This window comes from Penicillium coprophilum (assembly GCF_028826855.1).
Source record: "Penicillium coprophilum strain IBT 35676 chromosome Unknown utg000002l_segment0_segment1, whole genome shotgun sequence".
Lineage (NCBI taxonomy): Eukaryota > Fungi > Ascomycota > Eurotiomycetes > Eurotiales > Aspergillaceae > Penicillium > Penicillium coprophilum.
Genome location: NW_026622722.1, coordinates 2,938,646 through 2,963,730, shown reverse-complemented (window position 1 = coordinate 2,963,730; position 25,085 = coordinate 2,938,646). Strand labels below are relative to the sequence as shown.

The following is a 25,085-nucleotide window of genomic DNA, read 5'->3' as shown; positions in this document are numbered from 1 at the left end:
ATTTGATAATGGTGGGAAAAGGCAATATCGCGGATGTCCGAAAGGTGTCGATCAATAGACAGGTCGACTCTCGGAGAAAAGTGCTTTACGCGTCGACGCGATCCGCGCCTTATCTCCTCCTCCCCGTCCCCAGTTCCCTCACAACTCCCCTACCATGTTGAGTTGAGAGCGTACTGTCTTTTACCCCCAATTGCTTTTAATTTATAAAAAAATATGGCCAAACCATCGGCCTCATCTCCGTCTGCAGCGTCATCGCCTGCGCTCAAGCGCACGACCCCCAGCACCCAGAACATGCGAAGTCAGAAGTCAATTCTTGGGTTCTTCCAAAAGTCCTCTCCAGCGACCCCTTCGAACAATCGGACGCGAGAACCGGCATCATCACCTGCACAGAGAGCCTCCGAAAAGCGTACTGAGAGCGCTGTCAAGCCCACACCGAAGGAACAAAAGCGAAGCTTCTCAAGCTTTGCCCAGGATTTGAGTCCTGTACCAAGCAGCGATCTTCTTATACCAGAAGAGGAAGAGGAAAGTGGTAATGCTTTAAAGGTACATTGATCTAAAGTCTGTTGTTTGTTATATTCCTTCCCTCTGACTAAACTCTTCACTTCTTAGACCACCAAGGAGGCACAGCAGGACTCCACCATGTCGCCTTCGCGTCGGGTACGTATGCCGTCTAGTTGCTTAATTGGTCTACCCTACTAACATATCTGACCAGGGAAAAAAGAAGGTGAGCTACAAGGAGTCTGACTCTGAGGGTGAGGATGACGACGAGGTTATTTTCCGTCCTAATCGCAAGGACCGTGCCTCCGGCCGTGCGGCCAAGAGAAGACGAACTGAACCGGAAAGCGAGGACGAGTTCAAAGATGCAGAAGACAATGGGGAATATTCGGACGATGGTATGGTATTCTGTTGCTGGTTAGCTTTGCTAGCATGTGATTAACCAAGATATAGATATGGACGATTTCATTGTTGCAGATGACTCCGATGAGGAAATAGCCACATCCTCCACCAAGCGGAAAAGACCATCTACACAATCGACACGCAAGCCTACCTCCAAATCTTCATCTGTCCCTGCTCCTCCCCCGCCCGTCGACGACCTCGATCTTGATATCCCAGAGGGAGAAGGTTCAGCTGGAACCGCGAAGAAATGGGCGTTTGATCCAGAGAATACAGAGCCTCGGAAAGAAAGAGTTGCTGTGGCGTCTACCAAAACCGCATCCAATACGAAAAAGGTCAAGGCCCACACCAGGGAGCCCGAGCAGCGCTATCCATGGCTTGCTAATCTCAAAGATATTGATGGCAATCCTCATGGCCACCCTGACTACGATCCCCGAACTGTTTACATTCCTCCGCTCGCATGGTCAGGGTTCTCACCTTTCGAGAAGCAATACTGGGAGATCAAGCAGAAATTCTGGGACACTGTCGTTTTCTTCAAGAAGGGCAAATTCTATGAGCTCTATGAAAACGATGCCACCATTGGTCACCAACTTTTTGATCTCAAGCTCACGGATAGGGTGAACATGCGCATGGTTGGTGTTCCCGAGATGAGCTTAGATCACTGGGCGAACCAATTCGTGGCCAAGGGTTTCAAGATTGCCCGTGTGGACCAGTCTGAATCCGCGCTTGGTAAAGAAATGCGTGAGAGAGAGGGCAAGAAGCCCACTAAAGAAGACAAGATCATCAAGCGAGAGCTTGCATGTGTCCTTACGGCGGGTACACTGGTCGAGGGTTCCATGCTTACAGATGATATGTCCACATACTGTGTTGCAATCAAGGAGGCAATTGTGGACGAACATCCCGCGTTTGGTATCGCATTTGTCGATACTGCTACGGGCCAATTCTTCTTGTCTGAGTTTGTGGACGACGTTGACATGACCAAATTCGAGACTTTTGTCGCGCAGACCCGTCCTCGGGAGTTACTACTGGAGAAGTTTTGTGTTTCACAAAAGGCAATGCGCATTTTGAAAAATAACACTGGGCCAACCACTATCTGGAATTTCATGAAACCTGGAAAGGAGTTCTGGGAATCTGATATCACGATTCGGGAGCTTGAGGCAAGCGAGTATTTCGTTTCCGTTGACGACGATAACCTCACAGCCTGGCCCGAGACCTTGCGTCAAGCCCGTGAGAAGGAATTGCTGATGTGTGCATTCGGTGCTTTGGTTCAATATTTGCGAATGTTGAAGATCGAACGGGACTTGATTACTATTGGCAACTTCACCTGGTACGATCCCATCAAGAAGGCTACAAGTCTTGTACTGGATGGCCAAACTCTGATCAACATGGAGATCTTCGCCAATTCCTTCGATGGCGGATCTGAGGGCACTCTGTTCCAGTTACTCAACCGATGCATTACGCCCTTCGGCAAGCGCATGTTCAAGCAGTGGGTGTGCCACCCATTGATTGATTCAAAGAAAATCAATGCCAGATTGGATGCTGTGGATTCACTCAATGCCGATCCCAGTGCTCGGGACCAGTTTTCTTCCCAGTTGACAAAGATGCCAGATCTCGAACGACTGATCTCTCGTATCCACGCTGGTAATTGCAAGGCTCAAGACTTTGTACGTGTCCTAGAAGGATTCGAACAGATCGACTATATCATGGGTCTCCTCAAGGAAAGTGAGACTGGCTCAGGCGAAAGCATTATTGGTCAATTGACAAGCGCGATGCCCGATCTTACATCTTTGCTGGAATACTGGAAGACCGCATTCGATCGTCCAAAGGCAAAGGATAATGGAATCCTTGTTCCAGAGTCGGGCGTCGAAGAAGACTTCGATAACTCCCAGGAGATCATTGAGCAACTCCACCGGGACCTCGACGCCGTGCTGAAGAAAGCTCGCCGGGATTTGGGGTCGTCCGCTATCTGCTACCGGGATAACGGCAAGGAAATCTACCAACTTGAAGTTCCAATCAAAGTGAAAAACATTCCTAAGGATTGGAATCAGATGTCAGCAACCAAGCAGGTCAAGCGATACTACTTCCCCGAGCTCCGAAGCCTCATTCGCAAGTTGCAAGAGGCTCAAGAAACCCACAGTCAAATCGTTAAAGAGGTTGCCGGGCGGTTCCATGCCCGCTTCGATGAGCATTACAGCACATGGCTGGCTGCTGTTAGGATTGTATCCCAGCTTGACTGCCTCATCAGTTTGGCCAAAGCTTCCGGGGCCATTGGTCATCCCAGTTGCCGACCAGTGTTTGTGGACGATGAACGAAGTGTCCTCGAGTTTGAAGAGCTTCGTCACCCTTGTCTTCTTTCCTCTGTTGAGGACTTTATTCCCAACGATATCCAGCTTGGTGGCAATCATGCTAGCATTGACTTGTTGACCGGTGCCAACGCTGCCGGAAAGTCTACTGTTCTCCGAATGGTATGTTCAACTCGTTTTCCCCTTTGTTTTAATGCTGTTGCTAACAAGTATAGACCTGCGTTGCTGTTATTATGGCCCAGATTGGTTGCTACATTCCTTGCCAGTCAGCTCGACTAACCCCGGTTGACCGGATCATGTCTCGACTCGGTGCAAACGATAACATCTTCGCTGCCCAGTCGACATTCTTTGTCGAGCTTTCTGAAACAAAGAAGATTCTCTCCGAGGCTACTCCTCGTTCACTCGTCATCCTTGACGAGCTCGGCCGCGGAACTAGCTCCTATGACGGTGTTGCAGTGGCCCAAGCCGTACTACATCACATTGCTACCCATATCGGTGCCCTAGGCTTCTTCGCCACCCACTACCACTCCCTTGCTGCCGAGTTTGAAAATCATCCCGAAATCGCACCCAAACGTATGGCCATCCATGTCGATGACGTTGAGCGCCGTGTGACATTCCTGTACAAGCTTGAGGAAGGTGTTGCAGAAGGTAGTTTCGGCATGCACTGTGCATCCATGTGTGGGATTCCAAGCAAGGTCATTGAATGTGCGGAAAATGCTGCCAAGCAGTGGGAGCACACTAGCCGACTCAAAGAGAGCCTGGAGCGCCGCAAGGGCGGTGGCCTCATCGGCCTGGGCTGGTGGAGTGACGTCGCCTGGGCCCTGCGTGAGTCTGTCACAGAGGAAGACTCGAATGCCGGCGATGTCTCTGATCGCGGCTTGGATGTTTTGATGAAGGCGATTGAGGCACTTTAATGATCGAGATGCTTGTTAGATGGTGATTCGTTCTTTCTTTTGTCCTTCTTCATAATGTGGGCTTATGATGCTTGTCCATGTTTCTATTTTTCACTTCGACTGGCAGATCGTGTCAGCTTTTATTCTGTTCTTTTATCTGTTGATTAAAATGGCGCTTTTGGATCCGTTTGGTTATCTCGTCATTCTTTGCGAATCCAGCCTCCCTCCCTTTCCTAGAAATATGCATCTCCATAGCAAAACAAGTTTTTCATTCCAATCAGCCCTAAACCCAACATCAAATCCAATCAACCAGGTCTCTCCCTCCAATTCCTCCGTTTTCTCCCTCCTGTTCCTTTTCTGTTGACGTCAGAAAATAACCCTGTCGATTGAACAAAACACACACCACATAGAACATCGCGGCAAACACGCAATTGAACAATTCAACGGTTGATAATAGTCCGTACCGACCATGTAGATACCAACTTCCCCTTCTAGCAGATATGATAGCAGCAATCGATCGATGGCAAACATGACGAATTTCAGGCCCCTCGGCTTCCTTACTCTTCTCATTCGTTCTTGACTCAATTAGCCTTGGCGATTGTTGAGCAGCTCGGCGTCTGACGTCTTCATCGATGTCACTATCGTTGTTTGAGGCATCAGGTAGTCCACTGGGCTTCGCGAGTCACTTATGCTTGGCTCTATCATAACTATGGCGGAAAGAGGAGGTATCCATATCTATACCAGATGACTCGCAGGTACCTTCTTTGGTAGATCCATTTTCGAACCCGTTTGGGTTTCTGTCACGCTTCACACCACGCTTGCGCTGGACAGTTGGACAATCGGTGCGGGAGGACATGGGCTTTATGCCTGCATGGGAAAGACTGTTCTTTCCCTTTGTGACTCCATGGTCTGTAGGGTATCAGGTATTTCTGTTGCGCTCTGCAGTTTTCTGCTTCGTGTTCCGACGCTGGTCTTGCTTGGGATTTGAAGTCTGCCAGGGAATACCCATTGTCCTCAAGCTCGTTGTTCTCGCTATCTTTACCGTCGCTGTCGGGGCGTGCTCTTGCCTTTTCCCTTACGCCTAGCATGGTCGTGGGGCTTGGCCTCTCAGCGATGGCCCTTGGACCGTTCTTTGTCTGGTCGTCAGATGTTTCTTCTGTAGCGGTGTCACATCTCTGTTTCGCGAAAGTCGAGAAAATTTGCACATCAGAAGAACATAAAGATAACGACCTTTTCCATAGCGTTTCGGAATGCAGGTGAAGCATTACGGGGTTTCACATTCACAAGCAGCGCCAGACGGTCTTTATCAATTTCCTGACACATGTTCAGTACAAGGTAGTATTCAGAGTCTGTGGGTAGCAACCTGTGGGCCATGACAAAAGTTTGCCAGAAGTAGATGATTGACATCAGCCCCGCTAAGACTAAGCTATCCGGGATTCTTTGCCCAAGTTGAGAAGCCATGATGTGCTAGTGGATGTAGTTCTTGGCTAGATAAACTGGCGTCAAAGGCAGAATCACAGGGTGTGTTGAAGGAGGATGAAAAACAAAAGGCAAAGAAAGACATCTTATACCAGAGCTTCACAAATGTACCGCGTGTGTACACACATTCACCAGCAATATCATGTTGTGCAATGTGATTATCATTAGGCAAAGGTACGGTGCGGCCATCCCCATGTGAGACGGCGAACTAAATACACCTGATACACACCCTGTAACGTACTTGCAGTTAAATCAATTTCTCAGAAACTCAGATCCCATAAAAGACTCTGCGAGAAGTTCCCTGTCAATATCCTTGGGGAAAGCTGCCTCAAAGCCCCATTCCTATTCCTCATTCCGTGCCGAAGACATGATGATACCATTCACCACCTAGTCCACAGGTTCAGGCTTGATGTCCATAAGATCGGCATTGAACTTCCACAGATCTTCGATATCATCTTCAGGTTTAGCTTTGATCTCCATTTTCACGGGAAAATCAAAGCTTTCTCCAGATCCAGCGTTGGTCTTGTTCTCAACTTCAGCCTCGGGCTGTGGTTCTGTAACTTTGTCACGACGCTTTTTTGCGCGGCTTTTGGGGAGAGAATTGTCATCCACAGGGGTATTATTCTGCTCGTCCAGAGTGTTCAGTTGAGCCTCGAACATCTTTTCGAGCTTTCGTTTCACAGATGGAAATCGGCTTGCTGCCGAATTTCTCTTCATGTTGGTCAGCTTTCCGAGTTTGTTGGTGTCAAGCTAAGTTATAGGGACTGTCAGTTTGAATCATGGCTTGAAGTCTAGGAGAAGTAGCATACCTTTCCTGGGGTGCACAGGACACTGGCCATGATGAGCTTCATTTCGCCGGCTGTGAAATCGCCTAAGTGGTCGGGCTTCTTCTTGGGAGACGGGGACGACATTGCGTCAGTTGAGAACATATGTAGCAGTAGTTTTGTTGATGGGTTCTCTGACTGTTGTGGAATCGTTTGTTGCTGTGGTGAAATATGGATGATTCCGAGTTCGAACTGTTGTGTGATGAAGAGGAAGGAATATCACTTTCACTTGATTTGGGGAAATAAGAAACTTGTGATTTTGGATATGAAGCTAACAGATTGCCTCGGATCTTTTGACCCAATTAAGTGTACTTCACAAATTTATTTGCGGATCTTGGACCTTGTATGATTCACCATGAATGAAGTTTTATGCTAGGATTGACCCCGAACAAGAAATGTCCACCTGGAAACTCGAGCAAAGATGAAAGTTACAAATTCCCCATTGCTCTTGATCTAGAGCTCATTTTATCCTAGCTCCCCAGTATCCTCGGCATGTGCATCCTTCACAGCTTCCATGGCATTTTCGGTATCTTTCTCCTATTCTTCGGCTTCCTTGGTAACTGCTCCAGCAGTCCTCTTTTCCTCCCATTTCTCAAGGGTGCGTCGAGCCTTAGTGAAGGTAGTTCTAGCAGAATCAGGCGTGACATTGCTGAACTCCGCGAGCTTCTTCCAATCAAGCTGTCCAGAATATTCAGCCGGGGCTCTCATGATACGAGATTTGACAGCACACTCTCTTACTGACCTTTGATTTCTTCATGCACAAATATCCCATCAAGAGGTGCTCTGTCTGGCTTGGAGTGAGCCCCAAGCTTCTTACTAGATTGGGGCTTTTCTGTTGCTTTTGGGAAGACATGGGTGCTGTCTGTGATATTAGACAGCAATTGAAGTTGAATAAGAGATTGTAGAATCAAGCATTGTAGACATCAATCTTAAAATAATAAGAAACTGTCAAAACAGATAGAAAGATTATGCCGAAGACATAGCCACTTGTGGGGGATTTCAGAGAAAGGTCCCATTTCGCCAGGGACTCGCATAATCCACCATCCCGATTCGACATGTTCCATCAAGGGATGCTTGTAATAAATTGGAGTCTCCCTAATGTCCCTTTTGTCCCGGCTGAAGTCTTAATGATAGGGCTAGAGACTGCAGACTAGAGACCGTAGACATCATTCGATCTAGTAGATTGATTACCAACGGAATACCCCCATAACCACAACGCCTGGCAACAAATTCAAACTCATGATCGTTCCTAAAACTAAGAAGATCTGACCATGTATTCTCCAATATGCTTTGACACTCTCCATCACCTGCTTTCTCATCCTGCTACTCAGCGGCGTCGAACATCAGCGTAGAGAAAGGTTTCTATAGTATCAACCATTCTCGATCATCACTCGTCTCTCTTGTCCAGTTCATTCGTTTAAACCAGACTTGTTTAGACGAATTCTGATTTGAACCCTCGAAAGAATCCTGTATCAATGGCAACAGCTTTTTGATCATGTTCAGCTCGTAAATAAGGCGTGTTGACTTTGATCACTTCATGAAGGAGTCAAAAATGTACCAATCAGTATCACTGGGCTTCATTACGCACATTGCCCCAAGTAGTGGGGTGATAGATGGTCCAAATGAGTATTTCAGCAATGTTCTGTATGGGTGATTGATTATTGGATGGGCCGTTCAGTTACTAGCTGTTGACTAGGGCTTCAACTCGAGCTGGGGCGAGAATATAGATTAAGATGATTATCAAGTAGCGCTTTGCAGTATCAAAGTAAATTGTAGCACTTGGGGAAGTAGAAGACAATATCTGGCACGGGCAAGTTCCATTGGATAGTCCCCCATAACTATCAGTTCCTACCAGCGTACAAATAGCTCGAGAGACCATTCATCGGAAGCCCGCTTCCTACAAAACTGAACCAAAGTCGATATTATCCACTCCACTAATTGTGTGAGGTCCCAGCAACTATTAAACCGATGTGTGGTCCGTTGATCAGGAATTGATGGCGATTTCTGAAAGGAAACAGTCAACATTGCTACAGAGAAAGACATCATATGTAGTTGGATGTAAGTTTCTCAGTCTGGCAATGTACTTCGACATGGAGCTAAATGTTGATATATATAGTGCATAGAGTGAATATGGATACCCCTTGCAGCCGGCTATTTGCAGCGTTATACACATATGGTTCCAGGGCTATACTAAACAGCTATCATTCTGGGATTGACATTGAAGGCAATGCAAGAATAGTTGGCCGCTTATGTCCTAGTGGTCTTTTCAGATGTTATGTTTGGAAGTTTGATTTTCTGCATGACCTGAGATTTTGGATATGACCTCCATATTCTTTGCAACCATCCTCAATGAGAACACCCCCCAAGCCTAAGTTATTTATATACATCTATTCCTACGCACACAAAATCACTACAGCTCCAGAACAGGAGGAGTCAATGCACCCCCCATACGACCTTCTATTACCAACCTTGGAATGTACTTCATACATGATGGGTAGGTTCTAGAGCATGCAAACGCAATATCCACTGTGTTTGATTTGGATGTCATGTCGGTTGCTTTAGACAAACCTGCAGCAGACACATTTTCGCTTTTTACATTTTTTTGTTTTTTTTTTTTGGTTTTCTCTTCTTTTTTTCCTCAAGAGCATTCACAATTCCCCTCGGTAACATCCTCCCTTTCTCCTCCTGATCCCATCCTAGCCACCTCCTAGAAACCAATTGTTCTCAAATGTCCTTGTATGATTGTTCCATCTCGTGCTCTTGAAGTGCTGAGCCCAGATTTAATCGTCCTCCTCTTCGTTCTCTTGCACATCTTCATAGGGGGCATCATCCTCTTCCTTGGGCGATGGGGACTCAGGAAGCTGCTGGTTTACCGCCAGATTAAGCGCATCCTCGTTAGGCTTGTCACTGTTGTTGGCAATTTCATTTTCCTCCTTATCTTCAGCAGTGACCTTTGGGGCTTTATCAGTGGCGCCAGACGCGGCAAGAGTATCAGTGGAAGGGTCGGCAATAGCGGTCTCACGGGTAGTATCTTTTGCGAATATGTCGGCGGGCTTGGTGATAGTACTGAGCTTGGGATCGACAGTGTCCTGAGCTCCACTCTCCGCGAACTTGACAGCGCCCTTGCTACCCTTGGGGGTCTTGGGAGCTTGCGATGTCTTGGGGTTCTTGGGAGGCTTCGGAGTCTTGGGAGTGCGAAGCTTGGCCTTCGCATTCGACTTTCCACGCTTCGATGGAGTCTCAACAGGTGTCAGGTCGGCCTGCGCACCATTTCCATCGACATTGGCATCGTCATCACCAAACAGCTTGTCTAGCTTTCGCTTAGCATTTCGGAAGAGCGTCTGAGCGGAAGACGCCTTGATGCCAGCGTTCAAAGCAAGCTTGTCATAGTCGATCTGTGGATTCCATTATGTTAGTAGGCCATGAGAAAAGTTGGGACCAAACGACATACACGGTCATTCTTCAGGCAGACATTGGCGAGGACCAGGAGCTTGGTCTCAGTTGCAGAGATGCCAGGGAAGAGCTTGTCCTTTGAAGCAGCGGGAGAAGACATTTTGGCGAGGTTCGTTGAGATTGTACTGAGATGGGGTTAAATTCGAGTATCAAAGGTGGATTTGAACTTGAAGTGATGGTGTGTACGGTGAGAAAGAGAAGTTGGATGGCGTGTGGAAAGAATAAAAATGGCAAACGGCGTGGATCTGAAGAAGGAAAACAAGGTTGTGTGGACTGAACCGATCTTGTAGAACAAGGAAGTGAACTGATATTGTAGAATGCAAGTCTGTCAACATGAAACCGGCAACGTGAGGCTTTTGACTTGGATGAAGGAAGAGAACCAGTTGAGCCAATGATGAAGGCTATTTAACCACGCCTAGATTTTCAGTCTCGGAGATGTTGAAGGGATAGTGGATTTCTTTTTATAGAGCCTTTGGTTAAGAGCTGCCTAAGATGAGAGCTAGGTGAGACTTCAGGGGAAGGACATATAAAAAGACTTGATTTTGCCTTGCTACCGAATACTTCTTTGCGTTAACATGATTGACACAAGTTAGTTTCGACTTGATTAATGTCCAAATAACGTCTAGGTAAGATGAAGTTTAGATTCATAGCGGTTGAGGAATGGGAAGCCTCCAAGGCATGGGCAAAGTTCTTCTATATTCTGTTAACATGACTAATTTCACGTTGATTATAACTGGGATTTCATGGTTGCTTTTTAGGAGACACAAGACCATCGAGTGAACGTATATAAAAATGCTCCTGATGGGACCAATCGTCATTTGACTGTCACCGGGTCTTCAATCAGAGTGGCCGAGACTGGCTCTCAATCAATGGACTGAGAAATTTTGACATCAGATCATCCATGTGACCCGCCATCAAATCGCAGACTTATGTTCGATTAATAAGGCTACGACTTGGCCTTTTGAATTTGCTCGTAAATTCCATTCCACAGTTCCGGATAGAAAGCCGATGTCTGTCTCCCGGGTTTGCTGTGAGTTCCAGTATAGAATTCGGTTGGAGCTCTGCCCTGCCACCATCGTTGCGGCGATGGATTCAGATTCTTGAATGTGACAGGCCGCAAGGAGTCTTTGAACGGAACTAGATCCCCAATACGAACGGCCGTTTGCCGGGGAATAGTATTGAATCGCATGTTGGTGAGATACAGCACAGCTGTCGGAGGCAAGTCTTTGGCATATTGGACGGCAGCTTCCCGAGACTTTCTAGCAAAAGCAGGCAGGGCCAAATGAATAAAGTTCACATATGGTGCCGCAGTATATGAGACAAATAGCATCGGGAGAGCGCCAGCAGCAATAACTAGAGTGAAGTTAGCTTAGACACTCAGGCGATGTCATGTCTAAGTGATGTAACTTACCCGTAGGTGTGCTGTACCAGGGGTAATCAGCCACGGAGCATGCCGGTGCAACAATTAGACATGCTGCACCAAAGAGTAGCACGGTGGTTATTCGCAGTGTGCCCAGAAAGATAGCTCTTCCCGTTCCTCCATAGTAGACCAGGATTCGTTCAGGTGGACCTACAACTCTAGCTCAGTACACGCACTTAATGACCCACAGAAGGATTTACACTACCTGTCCTGATGGTCGTCTTAGGGGGTGTGAGGGTTCTTGCGACTGGAGAACGCGTAGCTGGAATGGTCTCTTTCGATTTGGGTAATGGTGAAAGGTGCTTCTGCGACGGCCGGGGGATCTGCGACTTAAACCGGACCCAGACACTCCTCCGGAGACTGCGTTGGGCACATTCTGGTAAAGTCGTGCGTAATTGAGGGTGAAGTAGAATCTGTAGTCGCATTGTGCATGTGTAACGTAGTTAGCTTATGATTTGGACGTGGATCAACACCACTAAATCGCCGTGATCCCGATTGCTTGGCAAAAAGGTGACCGCCTTGCCTTCCGCTCTGTTTGGTGGATTGCTACATGAGCTGACCCCTGCCAGTATTCGACACATTCTCCTTCAATTTCATACCATATAGTACCGTTGAGTACCTAACGGTACTAAGCTTGAACTCTGTTCGATTGTTCCTTTGATGCAGGTCATGAGCAGTTAGCGCGAGCTCTTTCAACCCCATGTCTTCGGCTTATCGCATACCTGGCATTGTGTCACTTTGGCTAGGTCTTCTTGTCCTGCTTCTGGGATGTGTAGAAGCATACGAGGAATTATCAGATAAGACACTGACGGAACTCCTGCGGCCCAATAACGACTTCGACATTCACAATGGCGCTCTGTTGGCACCTATACTAAGGACCCGCGTCCCTGGCACCCCCGGCTCCACCGCAGTACTGAACCACTTCGCCGACTTTTTTCGAACCACATTGCCCAAATGGACTATTGAGATCCACAACTCTACAGCTAAAACACCACTATCAAAGGGAAAGGACGTTTCCTTCCGAAACTTCATCGCTACTCGCGATCCCCCTTGGACCTCAGTTGGCGATGTTGGCCGGCTCACCCTTGTTGCCCATTATGACAGCAAAATAGCACCAGAAGGCTTTATCGGAGGAATCGACAGTGCTGCACCATGTGCGATGATTATGCATGCCATGCGCAGCGTCGATGCCGCACTGGAGAAGAAATGGTCAGCATTGAAGGAGCAGGGACTAAATGACTACCTCGAAGAGGAGCGGGGTCTCCAGGTTATATTCTTGGATGGTGAAGAAGCCTTCAAAGAGTGGACTGACACCGATTCTCTCTATGGAGCTCGCGCCTTGGCCACACATTGGGATGACCAAGTCTATCCTGCGATGTCGGAATTCAAGAGTCCCTTGTCCTCGATATCTCTTTTCGTTCTTTTGGATCTTCTAGGCTCGAAATCCCCGACAATTCACTCTTACTATGAGACAACCCATTGGGCTTATCAACGCTTGGGCGCCCTTGAAAAGCGGTTCAGGTCATTGAAGCAGTTCAAGTCTGCATTGGCTGATCCGTGGCTTGTCGATACCGAAAAGGATGGCCACAAGCTCGCAGCTATGGGTGGCATCCAGGATGATCACCTTCCTTTCCTCGCGAAAGGTGTTGAAATCCTTCATCTAATTGACTATGCCCCCTTCAAGGGATTCCCTCCTGTTTGGCATACAATCGACGATGATGGTGAGCATTTAGATTTGGACACTGTCGAAGACTGGAGTATGCTAGTTACCGCCTTCGTTGCTGAGTGGATGGAGTTGGAAGGATACTTTGACCATCCATCAACACTCAGTTCACGCAGTGACGACGAGTCTGCAGAGTTGGAAGCACTTCGCATGAGCAGGAAGACTGAGTTGTAAGCCATCCTTCCGTTTACTCCCGAGGTCACCCTTTCATATTTTTGGTCCACTGTCCAGCCTTTTTCCTCTTCTGTTATATACCCAATGCATTTATTCATGGACCAATGGCATATATTTTCAATTAAGACGACTATGTACATATTTTATGGCACTGTTTGCTTTGCTAATCAAACCCTTGGATGCAGCTTCTGAGATATCCGGACTTCCATCCTTTTGGGCTTTCTTTGCCTCATCCAGCACCGGTTTCAACCATATTCACAAGAAGACACCGAAGGTCGACAAAGTCAATGAAGAATGGCTATAATTTCTTTTTCCCCTTAAACGAGATTGCCCAGCATATATCCACCCATCGTGATCAACCCCCAAGTTGGTTGCAGGATTGTTCGCAAAATTGCAGGGCCTGGGCAAACCCCTCTCAATCCCCAGGCTAGTCCAAACGACGCAGCACCCACAACAAACCGCCAGTCTATGTCACTCACGGTAGCTGTTGGGAGTCGCCATTTCTCAGCAAGGGTAGGCTTTGCAACAGACTTTTCCTTTTCCACCCCTTGGCCTGGTTTCTTGGTCAGGAAAGTGAACAGGGATGGTCCAATTCCAAACAGAATGATCAGCGCCAGCGACGGATCAAATCGGGATGGGTCAGTCAAGATGGCAAAGAACCTGAGCACTTTGGCTGGGTCTGCCATTCCAGATATTAAAAGACCCAGACCAAACTCCAATCCTGCCACATAGGAAAAGGCGACCCTAGATTCCTCCGAGCGAGGAACCATCCGCGGGACAACGATGAAGTTCGTGATGGCCGCCACCAGCGCTGCGCCGGTCATGAAGCCCAACTCAGGTCCCGATGGATACATTGGTGTATAGCACGGGGTCGCACCACAAGATGGGATGTTGGATCCGCCATTGACAAAGTTCGCCGTGAGCAACGCTGTTGTGAAGAAGATGGCAGTTGCAATCAAGGAGCGGGGTGAGAGGCGTGAAAGGCCGCACAGCATGTGTCCGGAGGTACAGCCTCGACCGTTCTATATTCACTTAGTTAACTTGGTTTTTCTTCAACTACGTCCAAGACTACTCACCTTTGTTCCCCATCCCAATAGGAAGCCCACTCCCAACGTCGCCGCAGCCGAAGCCAAGGAATTTGGCGGTGCGGGATAGTTCGGGATTAGTGATGGCGCCAGAAAGTACACTGGCACAATGCTAGACGCCAAACCCGCGATGATGGGCACATTGTCACGACTCGAATTGAAGGCGCACCCGGATAAGAGAGAGGATATGCCAAAGACGGCGCCGTTGTGTACGAGCAGACCGGTTGAGCCGTGGAATAATAACAACGCACCCAGCGTGGTATGAATTGGGGTGAACATAATGTCGATGCTCTGTCAATTTGTCGATTCGTATCTGTTCTTAAAGTTTTCTTCCTGATGTCATTTACGGAAGTGTTGGTCCGGTGATTTGATAGGATATTCCTATGACAACTGGACTATAGATCACCCCCAAAGTAGGAAAAAAAAATGTCTTTGACCTGGAATTTCCCTAATTCAATGTTTGAGAAGAAAGCAATCAAATAAAGGAGTCGAGATAGGGTTTCCAGATCGCCTGTCAAAAAGTTTCCGGATCGGGGACCATTGACGTCGCCGTCATGGTGGTCCCCGAGCAGTTTTTCTCGGCATCCCTCGGTAGTTTCCTGGGACGGAGCTTTTTGGTTGACTATTCGAATATTTACTCTTGATTTCGTCATTGCAAGCGCTTTGATGTACTAATTAAGCTTGTTACACTAGTCCCTGCATGCAGTAGCATGACAGGACTGGAGTAACTATGTTTAGACGAACATCTCTAAATAATCAGGAGACCCCCTGAGTATTGGCAACCAATGTAACAATTGTGATATATGTAACAACTGTGCAATCCAGAAAATGAGACATCAGAGTGAACAGCAGACTTGACCAGGGCTCTGCGTCTCGTGAAGCAGTCGTAATTTAACTCCTATATGTTCCACCGGTCGTTAAAAGTCCCTTCTCTTGCTCAATTCTACTTGAACATATTGGAAATAACCCTCAACTCTCAGTCTCATTCAGAATGGGAAATACATCCAGTGTAGCCGGCCGTGAGTGCTTCATGGCTGCCGTGGGAGGAGATCCCAATATGGCTGCCTTTCGCGGAGATTTGTTGTATGAATTCCGGGCCCTGCCGTCATATAACCTGGCCATTCCTGTCCATCCTGAGGTGATAACGTATCCGAATACTACAACTCAGGTCGCTGAAATTGTGCGTTGTGCCGTCGAGAAAAATTACCGAGTGCAAGCTTACAGTGGAGGTCACAGCTATGGTAACTATGGTATGAAGCATTCTTGGTCTGAATTCTATACTTGCTGAACCAACTGTACGATGGTAGGTCTGGGAGGAGCCGACGGACATGTCGTCGTCGACTTGAAAAATTTCCAGAAATTCTCCATGGATCCGGACACCCATGTTGCCACTATTGGGGCCGGTACAAACTTGGGTGATCTTCAAGACCGCCTTCTACATGCAGGCGGTAGAGCTATGTCTCATGGATCTTGTCCACAAGTCGGCGTTGGTGGTCATTTCACCATTGGTGGTCTCGGTCTCATGTCGCGACAATGGGGAACTGCACTCGACCATGTCCTAGAAGCTGAAGTAGTCCTGGCCAATTCCAGCGTTGTGACAGTGTCGAACACCCAGAACCAGGATATTCTCTGGGCTATCAAGGGTGCGGCCGCCAGCTTTGGCATCGTCACCGAGTTCAAAGTTCGCACTCAAGAAATCCCTAAGGGCGCTGTGCAATACACGTATACATTTAGCCAGGGAGATGTTCTTGACAAAGTCAAACTGTTTCAAGCCTGGCAGTCAGTCGTGGCAAAGCCTAATATTACACGTAATTATTCTACTGAGCTCACAATCCTCCCAGAAGGTATTGTGATCACAGGAAGCTTCTTCGGTACCACAGACGAGTTCGAAGAATTCGAGCGAGAAAACAATCTACCATTCCATAACAAGGGCAATGTCGCATACATCACGAATTGGCTAGCTTTATTAGCCCACGCGGCTGAGAATTACCTGGTCTCGATCGGCGGAGCTTTACTCACTTCATTCTACTCCAAGTCAGTATCTTTTACAGTTGAGGAACTCTTTACCGAGCACGCCCTAGTTGCCTTATTCACATTCCTCGACACTGCACCGAAGGGCACTCAGAATTGGTGGGTTATCTTCGACCTGGAAGGTGGCGCAACCAATGATGTTCCTATGAATGCCACAGCGTATGTCCATCGTGATGCTGTCATGTGGATGCAATCCTATGCTGTTGTCGGCTTTGAGCCTCCTGCATACATTTCCAGGAGGTTCCTCGATCGCTTGCATCAAGTTGTGGTAGAGAATCGACCACCTGGTCCTCTGCGTTCCTATCCAGGATATGTTGATCCTTATCTCAAGAATGGTCAGATGGCTTACTGGGGATCCAATCTTGAACGACTCCAACGTATCAAGACTATCATTGATCCTAAAGATACATTTCACAACCCGCAAAGTGTGGCTGTTAATCCCACTACCGATTACGATGGCTTGGTATCTGACCGTATCTGACAGTCAGTGATAATTCCTGACGGTGAGGTTTGCTTTGGGAGAAATCGGGTACGATTTTCACATGCTATATTGACGCAAGAACAGGCACTGTGAGATGCGTGGTTTTTTTGATGTTCATTATATATTTTGACGTGGGAATGTAGTCTGAAATTGAAATGAATTCAGCGTTTCAAATGTTTCTCATATATTGCAAACGGACATTCGCTACATATATGTTGATACGAACTCCTACAATTAGCCAGAATTTTTTCCTTTCCCCGCCATCATTTGCACTCTGCTATATTCCAGTAACCAGTTGGAATTTCTCATGTCTAATATCTTTGACGTCGTTGGCCCTTGGGAAGTCGAGCCGTTTGTTACTAAGCCATATCCAAGGACCCCGGGCTTGCATCGACGCATCTTTCCATCTATGAGAGCCATGCGGGTGATACATGAATCTTCAAATGCCATAGATATATGTGGCCAATGAAACTCTCACTTATTCGTTGCGGCACACTCTAGTCCAGCACAATCATGAAACGCGCCTGTAGCCCAGAAATCAGCCCAAATCATGAGCTGAAAACAGGGATACCACTAAGTGAAAAAGGTCCAGTTCTCTTAAGCCTGAATGCGCCTGTCTCTCCGCCACCGAAAAGAGCATCCATCAAGTGGGCCAAGGATGGAGACGGAGGAGGCGCCATCCCGCTGACCACAGCACAACTTAACACTTCATCTAGTCTCGCGGCCATCGAAGCAGGCCAGGTTGAAGTGACCGACCATCTGACCACGATTTCTACAAAGCTCAAAGAATGCGTTCGCCCACTGCCAAAGCAACCAACACCACGGCTACCCATCAAGGAATGGGTCGAGCTGTACCAACGCAATGAGCACCCAGAGGGACGCCATTTCGTCATCCATCAACATGACCATCCCATCGCAGGGCCCCATTATGATCTCCGCCTCCAATTCTCAGAGACCAGCTCTGTCAGCTGGTCGGTCATGTATGGGATGCCTGGGGATCCAAATAGCCAGCGATTGAACCGAAATGCAACCGAAACTCGGATCCATTGTCTATGGGTTTGTAATCTAGAATGAGAGAACGTTATAGTAATTTACTTACGGCCTCACAGAATCATCTCATCGAAACAGCTTCCCAAAAAACAGGAAGCCTGATTATATGGGATACTGGAGAATATGAAATTCTACCTTACCAAATGGACCCATCTGGCCCCGAGACCGATGATTCTCGATCAGAGATCTCCGAAGATAGTCATGCTTCACTGAGAGACCAGCTCTCAGATAGTGCAAAGTTGCGAGAGGCTTTTCAAAATGTAGGTATATCCCCCGTACAACATGGAGACTAGATGATCCATCTTCTGACGCTCAAGACACCAAGCGCAAAATCCGACTCCGGCTTCATGGAACCCGCTTACCAAAGGACTACACGATTATTCTGCGGATGGATAAATCAAGCGATTTCGCGCGGCCGATTCGCGAAGGCCCCAAACGGCGTCGTCGACACCCGCATAGGCGAACAGTACCACAAGCGCCGTCTACCTCGGACTCGGGATCGCTTTCGCCGCCCTCTGGCAAAGAAGAATCAAGGGGCCATACAACACCGCACCAATCCCAATCCGAATTTCAAACTGAGCCAGCTAAGCATACACATGCAGAAAACACTCACACCGCCGACCTTGAAATTCAAAGAAACAATGCCTACCCAGGGTCAATCAACACGATCGGCTCGATCCACCAACGGCGATGGTACCTCAGTTTAGACCGAGAATCCTCTGGATTCGAGCCGACCATTGCCAGAGAAAATCCCAACGAAGGGATGAAAGCTAGAAAAAGAACATGGACCCCCAAAGCCGTCGGAAAAGGATTTGAGCCGTTTTACGTGCACGGACCGAAGAGTGAGCGGAGTCTTATCACGGCGCGTTTGGGGGGCGATGTCTTGGATGACGAGGGCGTGGAGGAATTTGTGCCGAGACGCGGGTGGAGGCCGGTCCTGCATTAGATGGACATAAGCTATACAAGTATGCATTCTCCTATTTGAAGGCATGAACTTTCGTGCTTAGTGCTTACATATGCTTCAAAGGTCACTTGGTGTTCCATTGAAAGGCGCAATGCCTCAAAATCACGGAGCTCGGAGTTAACAGTGTCCACTTGTCGGTTCAAGCCGACGAAGTACATATGTAGTTCAATGTTGCTTGAACACGAGATCTGTAAGGTATAGTGCATGCGTGTGACTCAATACGCATCCCTGGAGGGAAATTGATCTGACATTTAATATATGAGTCTTAATGCGAGGTCTCTGAGTCACTTTGTGGTCTAAGGTCGGTCTATTCCCTGCTGCGTCCCCGCTCAGATGCGACATAGCTGACGCTAGCAGGGATGAGCGGATTCGTTACAGTCGGCGATGATAACGCTTTAATGGTCTTTTTTTTTTTTCTGTTCTTTTCCTTTCTGTCTTTTTCATGTGTGAGGAATATGTCCTACTTGGCGACATCTACCTATCTAGCCTTGTCGCTAGTTACCCTGGATAGTATACCTGCTCTCCACAGTGTCGTCAACCGCATTTCTGGCAAAGCGCGTGATTATGAGCCTATCCAACTAGCCAAAGATTGCTACAGTGATGAAGATGGTGAAGCGACCGAGGAATCTCTCCGTGTCTTCTCTGATAAATGGCAAAGGATCGCCATCGCCCTGTTCTCCATCGCCGGACTTCTGCTAACTCTTGCATTGGCCGTGCTTGCAACATTGAAGCTTCCCAATGACAACTCTACGCCATTGGTATGGCTGCAGTTCGGAGTGTGGGTATGTAGAAACCACGAAGAAGAGCACGAAGACATCCGATCTAAAAGCTGATAGTCAATCTACTTTCTAGGTTTTTCTCATTATTCAAGCTGTTGCTCTTTTCACTGAGCCTCGCCCGACAAGCAGATATGTTCTAGGCCACTTCGCTTTCTGGGGGAGTCTCGTTGCTATTTCGGTTCCGGCAATTGAAATGGGCATCTTGATCTTCTCTCAACACGCCATCCCTCATGGCCGAATTTGGGTCGGACTGCAATCGGCTCAAATTGCTAGCGCTGCTTTTCGCGCTGTATTCTGTGTTCTACTACCGCGTCGTCCAGATGTTTACCATGAAGATAAACTGGTTGAGCAGGAGCTTTCAGTCTCCCTGCTCAGCCGCTTCACTTTCAGCTGGGCCAATCAGCTGCTCAACCACGCAGTGAAGCACAAGTACAAGATCATGGAGCTTGATGATATTCCCAAGCTGACTGCATCAAATCGTGCTGATTTCCTGCGCGAAAGATTCGAGATTGCTAGACAAAATCGGAAATTGTGGAAAGCGATTATCGTGGCGCATTGGCGGTCACTCCTCGTGCAGGCGATGCTTAGTCTCCTGATTTGCTTCCTCAGCTTTGGGCCCCAGCTCGCCCTATTTCAGATCTTGAAAACACTTGAGCTACGTGGTACCCCGTATTGGAATGCCGGGGCATCATATATCTGGGTCCTGGCTCTGGGTGGGTTCTTATTCCTCAGCTCGAGTGTGGAGGCATGGCTATTTTGGGTGGTATACTCTAAGCTTGGCGTTCCGACCTACGCAGAGCTGTCAGCGGTCATATTTGCCAAAGCTATGCGTCGCAAGGACGTGAAGCATACAAAGAAGTCCAACACGCCTGATGAATCCAATGGTTCCACCAAGGAACCTGCAGAGGAAGATGAAGATGACGAGGATGCATTGAAGAAGAGCCGCCAGAGTATTATCAACCATGTGGCCGTGGATGCTCGACGGGTTTCAGATTTTGCCTCTTTCAACTATATCATCCCACAGGCGACTTTTAGAATCATTATCGGTGCTGCGTTTCTGGTCCAAATTCTCGGCTGGCGCAGTGCCTTTGCCGGCCTTTCAGTCTCTGCTGTGGTGGCACCACTGAATATCTACGTGGCTAGGAAATATTCGAATGCTCAGGACCGATTGATGAAGTTCCGTGATCAGAAGCTGGCGATCGTTACCGAGGTGCTGCAGGGAATTAGGCAGATCAAATTCTCAGCTTTAGAGAAGCAATGGCAGAAGCGTGTCCAGGATACACGAGAAACTGAACTTCGCGCATTGTGGGCTGCCTTTGTTGCTGATATTGGCCTACTAGCCATCTGGGTTCTCGGGCCCGTCGGCTTATCCGCCGTTTCACTGACTACATACGCCATTATCAATGGTACTTTGACACCTTCCGTTGCTTTCACTGGTATGGCAATCTTCAATTCTCTCGAGGTGTCACTCGCCATTATACCAGAGCTCATGTCGATGGGCCTGGAGGCGAAGGTAAGTGCGGACCGTATCGACAAATTTCTGGCCACTGCCGAAAATGTTGTCAATACTGTCCCTGCTGAATATATTGCTTTCGACAAAGCCTCTGTTGTGTGGCCTGCGGAGGAACAAGATATCCAAAATTCCGAGGATCGTTTCGTGCTGCGTGACATGACCTTGAAATTCCCGACGAAAGGTCTAAGCGTGGTGTCGGGCAGAACTGGCTCTGGGAAGAGCCTGCTTCTCTCATCGATCCTAGGCGAGTGTGATGTCCTCGCCGGAAAGATCATGGTACCGGTTCCGCCTCCTATCCCAGATCGATTTGATCATGTTGCGACAAAAGCAAATTGGATTATCGATTCGGCCATTGGCTATGTTGCGCAGATGCCATGGATCGAAAATGCTACAATCAAGGCGAACATTCTATTTGGACTTCCGGATGACGCAGAGCGCTATCAGCAGGTTATCTTTGCTTGCGCTCTGGAAAAAGACTTCGAGATGCTCCCGGACGGCGATATGACTGATATTGGTGCGAATGGTGTCAACCTGAGCGGTGGCCAACGCTGGCGTGTCTCTTTCGCCCGCGCATTGTACTCTAGGGCTGGGATACTAATCATGGATGATATTTTCAGCGCTCTCGATGCCCACACAGGTCGTCACGTCTTTGAGCATGCTCTCACCGGGGAACTCGGCCGGAACCGGACCAGGATACTGGTCACTCACCATGTTGCACTGTGTCTGCCTCGCACGGACTACTCCGTGCTTTTGGAGAATGGTCGTATCAAATATGCAGGCACCATTGATGATCTGAGGGAATCACATCAGTTGGAGGATATCCTTCGCGAGGAGCAAGTCGCAGAACAAGCAGATCTTGCAGCAGATGGAGACGAACACGAAGTATTCAATGATGAGGAAACAACTCTTCAAAAAGTGATCTCGAATAAATCCTTCCCGAAAGCAAGCATGGCTCCAAATACCCAAGCTCCCGACGCAAATGGAGTTGCTACTGCACCGACGTCTACGCCGAAGAAGTTTGTCGAAGACGAAAAAAGAGAAACTGGTTCTGTGCGGCTAGCGGTGTACCTTGCTTTCTTGAATAAAGGCGGCTCTGTGTTCTATTGGGTGGTGACGCTCGCGGTCTATGTATTGTTTTCGACCCTCCTGGTTGGACGTGTGAGTACAAAACATTCCAAGACACCGGTTCCTACATACATAGACTAACCATTACTTACAGTCTTGGTGGATCAATATTTGGACAAGTTCATCCTCTAATACTAGGGCCCATCCTGAGCACTACAATATCCTACTGCAGCATGCCATGGTACCAATGGAACCGGTCCCACAACATGACGACCTCCCTATGTACCTCGGAATCTATGTTGCTATCTCGATCACTGCCTGTATAATCGGAACGGCCCGTTATTACTGCATTCTTTCAGCGTCAGTCCGGGCCTCGAGGAACCTGTTCAATGGTTTGATTTATACTATCCTCCGCGCGCCGCTCCGGTGGCTAGACACTGTTCCATTGGGGCGAATTCTCAATCGCTTCACAGCCGACTTCCACTCAATCGATTCACGAATTGGATACGACATCGGATTTTTTGTAGGCAAGATACTGGAGGTTCTCGCAATCATGATTGCGGGGATCCTTGTTGACTGGACAATGATATTGTTCGGCTTGGTCCTCTTGGCCATATGTCTAAAGCTGGCAGCGTCCTATTTGGAAGGTGCCCGTCAGATCAAACGTCTCGAGAGCACCGCGAAAAGCCCCGTTTTTGAGCAATTTGGATCTAGCCTTGCTGGTCTCATCACCATTCGTGCCTTCAGCAAACCAAGCACATACGTGGAAATCATGTACAACAAGATCAATCGTCATGCACAAGCATGGTGGACGTTGTGGCTGTTCAACCGCTGGCTCGCATTCCGGATGAGCATTGTCGGCGCTATCTTTTCAACCGTTACTGCTGCGCTAGTCGTCTATCTGCCGGGTATCAGTGCTTCACTCGCGGGTTTTGCTCTTAGCTTTGCTTTGCAGTATAACAGTGCGATTACAATGGCACTGCGGCAATACGCTAACATTGAACTCAACATGAATGCCGTAGAGCGTGTGATCGAGTATTCTAACATCGAGATCGAGAACCAAGGAGGAGAAGATGCACCTGCTGCTTGGCCTACAGAGGGCCATCTCGAAGTTCACGATCTTGTGGTGGGTTACGCACCGGATCTCCCACCAGTATTAAAAGGACTCAGCTTCTCCGTGGAGAAGAACCAGCGTGTAGGCGTCGTTGGACGCACAGGGGCAGGCAAGTCTTCTTTGACGCTTGCACTATTCCGATTCCTAGAGGCACGCTCGGGTCAGATTGTCATCGATGGAATTGATGTGTCCAAGATCAAACTGCACGACCTTCGCAGCAGACTTGCAATCATCCCGCAAGACCCAGTGCTATTCTCTGGCACGGTCCGATCAAATCTCGACCCGTTCGAAGAATACAGCGATACAGAGCTGTACGATGCGCTAGCACGCGTGCACCTCATCTCTCAGGCGGATGACGACGAGCTCACCCTCACATCGCAGACTGCCACGCCCCGCCAGCCCAGCGAAATAGACGCCTCGACACCAGCGAAGGCCCAGAAATCCAACGCGAACCTTTTCACTTCACTCTCCGCGACTATATCCGAAGGCGGTCTCAACCTCTCCCAAGGTCAGCGCCAGCTCCTCTGTCTCGCCCGTGCCATCGTTGCGCGGCCCAAGATTATGGTTCTAGACGAGGCAACCTCGGCTGTCGACATGGAGACCGACGCGTTGATTCAGCAATCTATCCGTGCGGAATTTGGCCGCAATGCTACCACACTGCTGGTCATTGCGCACCGGCTAAGCACAATTGCGGACTTCGATCGAATTCTTGTTATGGATGCTGGGAAGGCGGCCGAGTTTGGCACACCGAAAGAACTTATGGGAATTGAAGGGGGGGTGTTCAAGAACCTTGTTGAGAATAGTGGGGAGAAGGAAGTGTTGGAGGAAATGATTTTTGCATGAAAAAGTGTCTAGAAGGACGGTATAGGGGATTAGAGATTATACATATTTGCTGATTTGTCTTTACATATATTACCCGTTTTGGAAAATGAGCATATCAAAATACTACAGCGATGCGATTGGAAATTCAAATAGCGTGCAGAACAGAACAGCTAATGGATCTAGTCATGATAAAACCAGGCTGTAGCTACCGTCTTGCTAGTACAGTCGGGAAACATATGAGGAAATTCTAAATATGAAGTGAAGAGTTTGGTGATTTTCTCAGTACGCATCTGCTTAAATGTATGCCATCTTCTCATCAGCGATTTGATGGAGTCAACAGTGACGAAGGCGAGTATGCCTGGAGAAACAAATTGACTCTACTTTAATCCCACTACCGAGGAGAGCCAAGACGTGGGAACAGATCCCCATGAAAACCAACGTATATCTAGCTATATGCAAACAACAGGGCTAAGAGAGAGGACCTCAGGCATGAGGCATTGTTGCCAACACCGGCCCAACATCCATCTCTTTCAGCTTCAAGGGAAACCCTCAAACCATGACCTAAAGCCAATGGTCACACCTTCAAGTCTTGTGAATTGGATCAGAGATGCCTTCATCGCGTCCGTTATGTAAACAAGGTTGGTATGCCGAACGCATATATCACATACCCTACCCTCGATTCGTACAGCCCTTAAGCTCTCCGAAAAGAGAGAGCCGCACGTCTCAGAGGGCAGAGGCTGTCTCATATATAACACACTAGGCTTTCATCATTCTGGAAAACAGTCAGTACAACGATCAAAACATATCATGCCCATTGGAAGGGCTGAGAACAAGAATACTCACAAGTATAAAACTTGGAAGGATGAAGAAGAAAGGAACAATGAGCGAGAATCGCGCGGTTTTTATTTCTGCGGGCGCTAGTCCGCTTCTAGGGCGGGGTGGGTTTCTGCCGGTTCTAATGATCAGATTGTCCGATGACTTCCTTCCGGTTTGGCTACAATTACATTCGCGACAATTA

General features: G+C 48.1%; 10 protein-coding genes across 10 annotated transcripts; 5 read left to right on the top strand and 5 right to left on the bottom strand.

Moving 5' to 3' along the window:
• Nucleotides 1–213: 213 nt before the first annotated feature.
• N7500_003183 (mismatch repair ATPase MSH6) lies at nt 214–4,111 on the top strand (the record flags this gene model as incomplete). Its single annotated transcript, XM_056674329.1, has 5 exons — nt 214–543; nt 610–657; nt 713–893; nt 949–3,359; nt 3,413–4,111. 5 exons carry the CDS (start codon nt 214–216, stop codon nt 4,109–4,111), a joined length of 3,669 nt encoding a protein of 1,222 aa, XP_056534854.1.
• A 1,845-nt stretch (nt 4,112–5,956) lies between these two features.
• Nucleotides 5,957–6,498, bottom strand: N7500_003182 (uncharacterized protein; the record flags this gene model as incomplete). The annotated part of the gene is made up of 2 exons (XM_056674328.1): nt 5,957–6,319; nt 6,379–6,498. 2 exons carry the CDS (start codon nt 6,496–6,498, stop codon nt 5,957–5,959), a joined length of 483 nt encoding a protein of 160 aa, XP_056534853.1.
• A 432-nt stretch (nt 6,499–6,930) lies between these two features.
• Nucleotides 6,931–7,246, bottom strand: N7500_003181 (uncharacterized protein; the record flags this gene model as incomplete). Its single annotated transcript, XM_056674327.1, has 2 exons — nt 6,931–7,071; nt 7,136–7,246. The coding sequence occupies 2 exons, from the start codon at nt 7,244–7,246 to the stop codon at nt 6,931–6,933; spliced, it is 252 nt and encodes an 83-aa protein (XP_056534852.1).
• A 1,927-nt stretch (nt 7,247–9,173) lies between these two features.
• Nucleotides 9,174–9,946, bottom strand: N7500_003180 (putative histone h1.3.; the record flags this gene model as incomplete). The annotated part of the gene is made up of 2 exons (XM_056674326.1): nt 9,174–9,788; nt 9,845–9,946. The coding sequence occupies 2 exons, from the start codon at nt 9,944–9,946 to the stop codon at nt 9,174–9,176; spliced, it is 717 nt and encodes a 238-aa protein (XP_056534851.1).
• An 846-nt stretch (nt 9,947–10,792) lies between these two features.
• On the bottom strand, nt 10,793–11,691 carry N7500_003179 (uncharacterized protein; the record flags this gene model as incomplete). Its single annotated transcript, XM_056674325.1, has 3 exons — nt 10,793–11,199; nt 11,258–11,416; nt 11,472–11,691. The coding sequence occupies 3 exons, from the start codon at nt 11,689–11,691 to the stop codon at nt 10,793–10,795; spliced, it is 786 nt and encodes a 261-aa protein (XP_056534850.1).
• Nucleotides 11,692–11,966: 275 nt separating this feature from the next.
• On the top strand, nt 11,967–13,163 carry N7500_003178 (glutaminyl-peptide cyclotransferase family protein; the record flags this gene model as incomplete). The annotated part of the gene is made up of 1 exon (XM_056674324.1): nt 11,967–13,163. One exon carries the CDS (start codon nt 11,967–11,969, stop codon nt 13,161–13,163), a length of 1,197 nt encoding a protein of 398 aa, XP_056534849.1.
• A 317-nt stretch (nt 13,164–13,480) lies between these two features.
• On the bottom strand, nt 13,481–14,527 carry N7500_003177 (YeeE/YedE family protein; the record flags this gene model as incomplete). The annotated part of the gene is made up of 2 exons (XM_056674323.1): nt 13,481–14,185; nt 14,240–14,527. 2 exons carry the CDS (start codon nt 14,525–14,527, stop codon nt 13,481–13,483), a joined length of 993 nt encoding a protein of 330 aa, XP_056534848.1.
• A 712-nt stretch (nt 14,528–15,239) lies between these two features.
• On the top strand, nt 15,240–16,760 carry N7500_003176 (FAD-binding oxidoreductase; the record flags this gene model as incomplete). Its single annotated transcript, XM_056674322.1, has 2 exons — nt 15,240–15,498; nt 15,556–16,760. 2 exons carry the CDS (start codon nt 15,240–15,242, stop codon nt 16,758–16,760), a joined length of 1,464 nt encoding a protein of 487 aa, XP_056534847.1.
• A 513-nt stretch (nt 16,761–17,273) lies between these two features.
• On the top strand, nt 17,274–18,756 carry N7500_003175 (uncharacterized protein; the record flags this gene model as incomplete). The annotated part of the gene is made up of 3 exons (XM_056674321.1): nt 17,274–17,816; nt 17,870–18,074; nt 18,104–18,756. The coding sequence occupies 3 exons, from the start codon at nt 17,274–17,276 to the stop codon at nt 18,754–18,756; spliced, it is 1,401 nt and encodes a 466-aa protein (XP_056534846.1).
• Nucleotides 18,757–19,229: 473 nt separating this feature from the next.
• N7500_003174 (putative ABC bile acid transporter) lies at nt 19,230–24,088 on the top strand (the record flags this gene model as incomplete). Its single annotated transcript, XM_056674320.1, has 3 exons — nt 19,230–19,556; nt 19,627–22,224; nt 22,286–24,088. The coding sequence occupies 3 exons, from the start codon at nt 19,230–19,232 to the stop codon at nt 24,086–24,088; spliced, it is 4,728 nt and encodes a 1,575-aa protein (XP_056534845.1).
• Between the last annotated feature and the right edge of the window lie 997 nt (nt 24,089–25,085).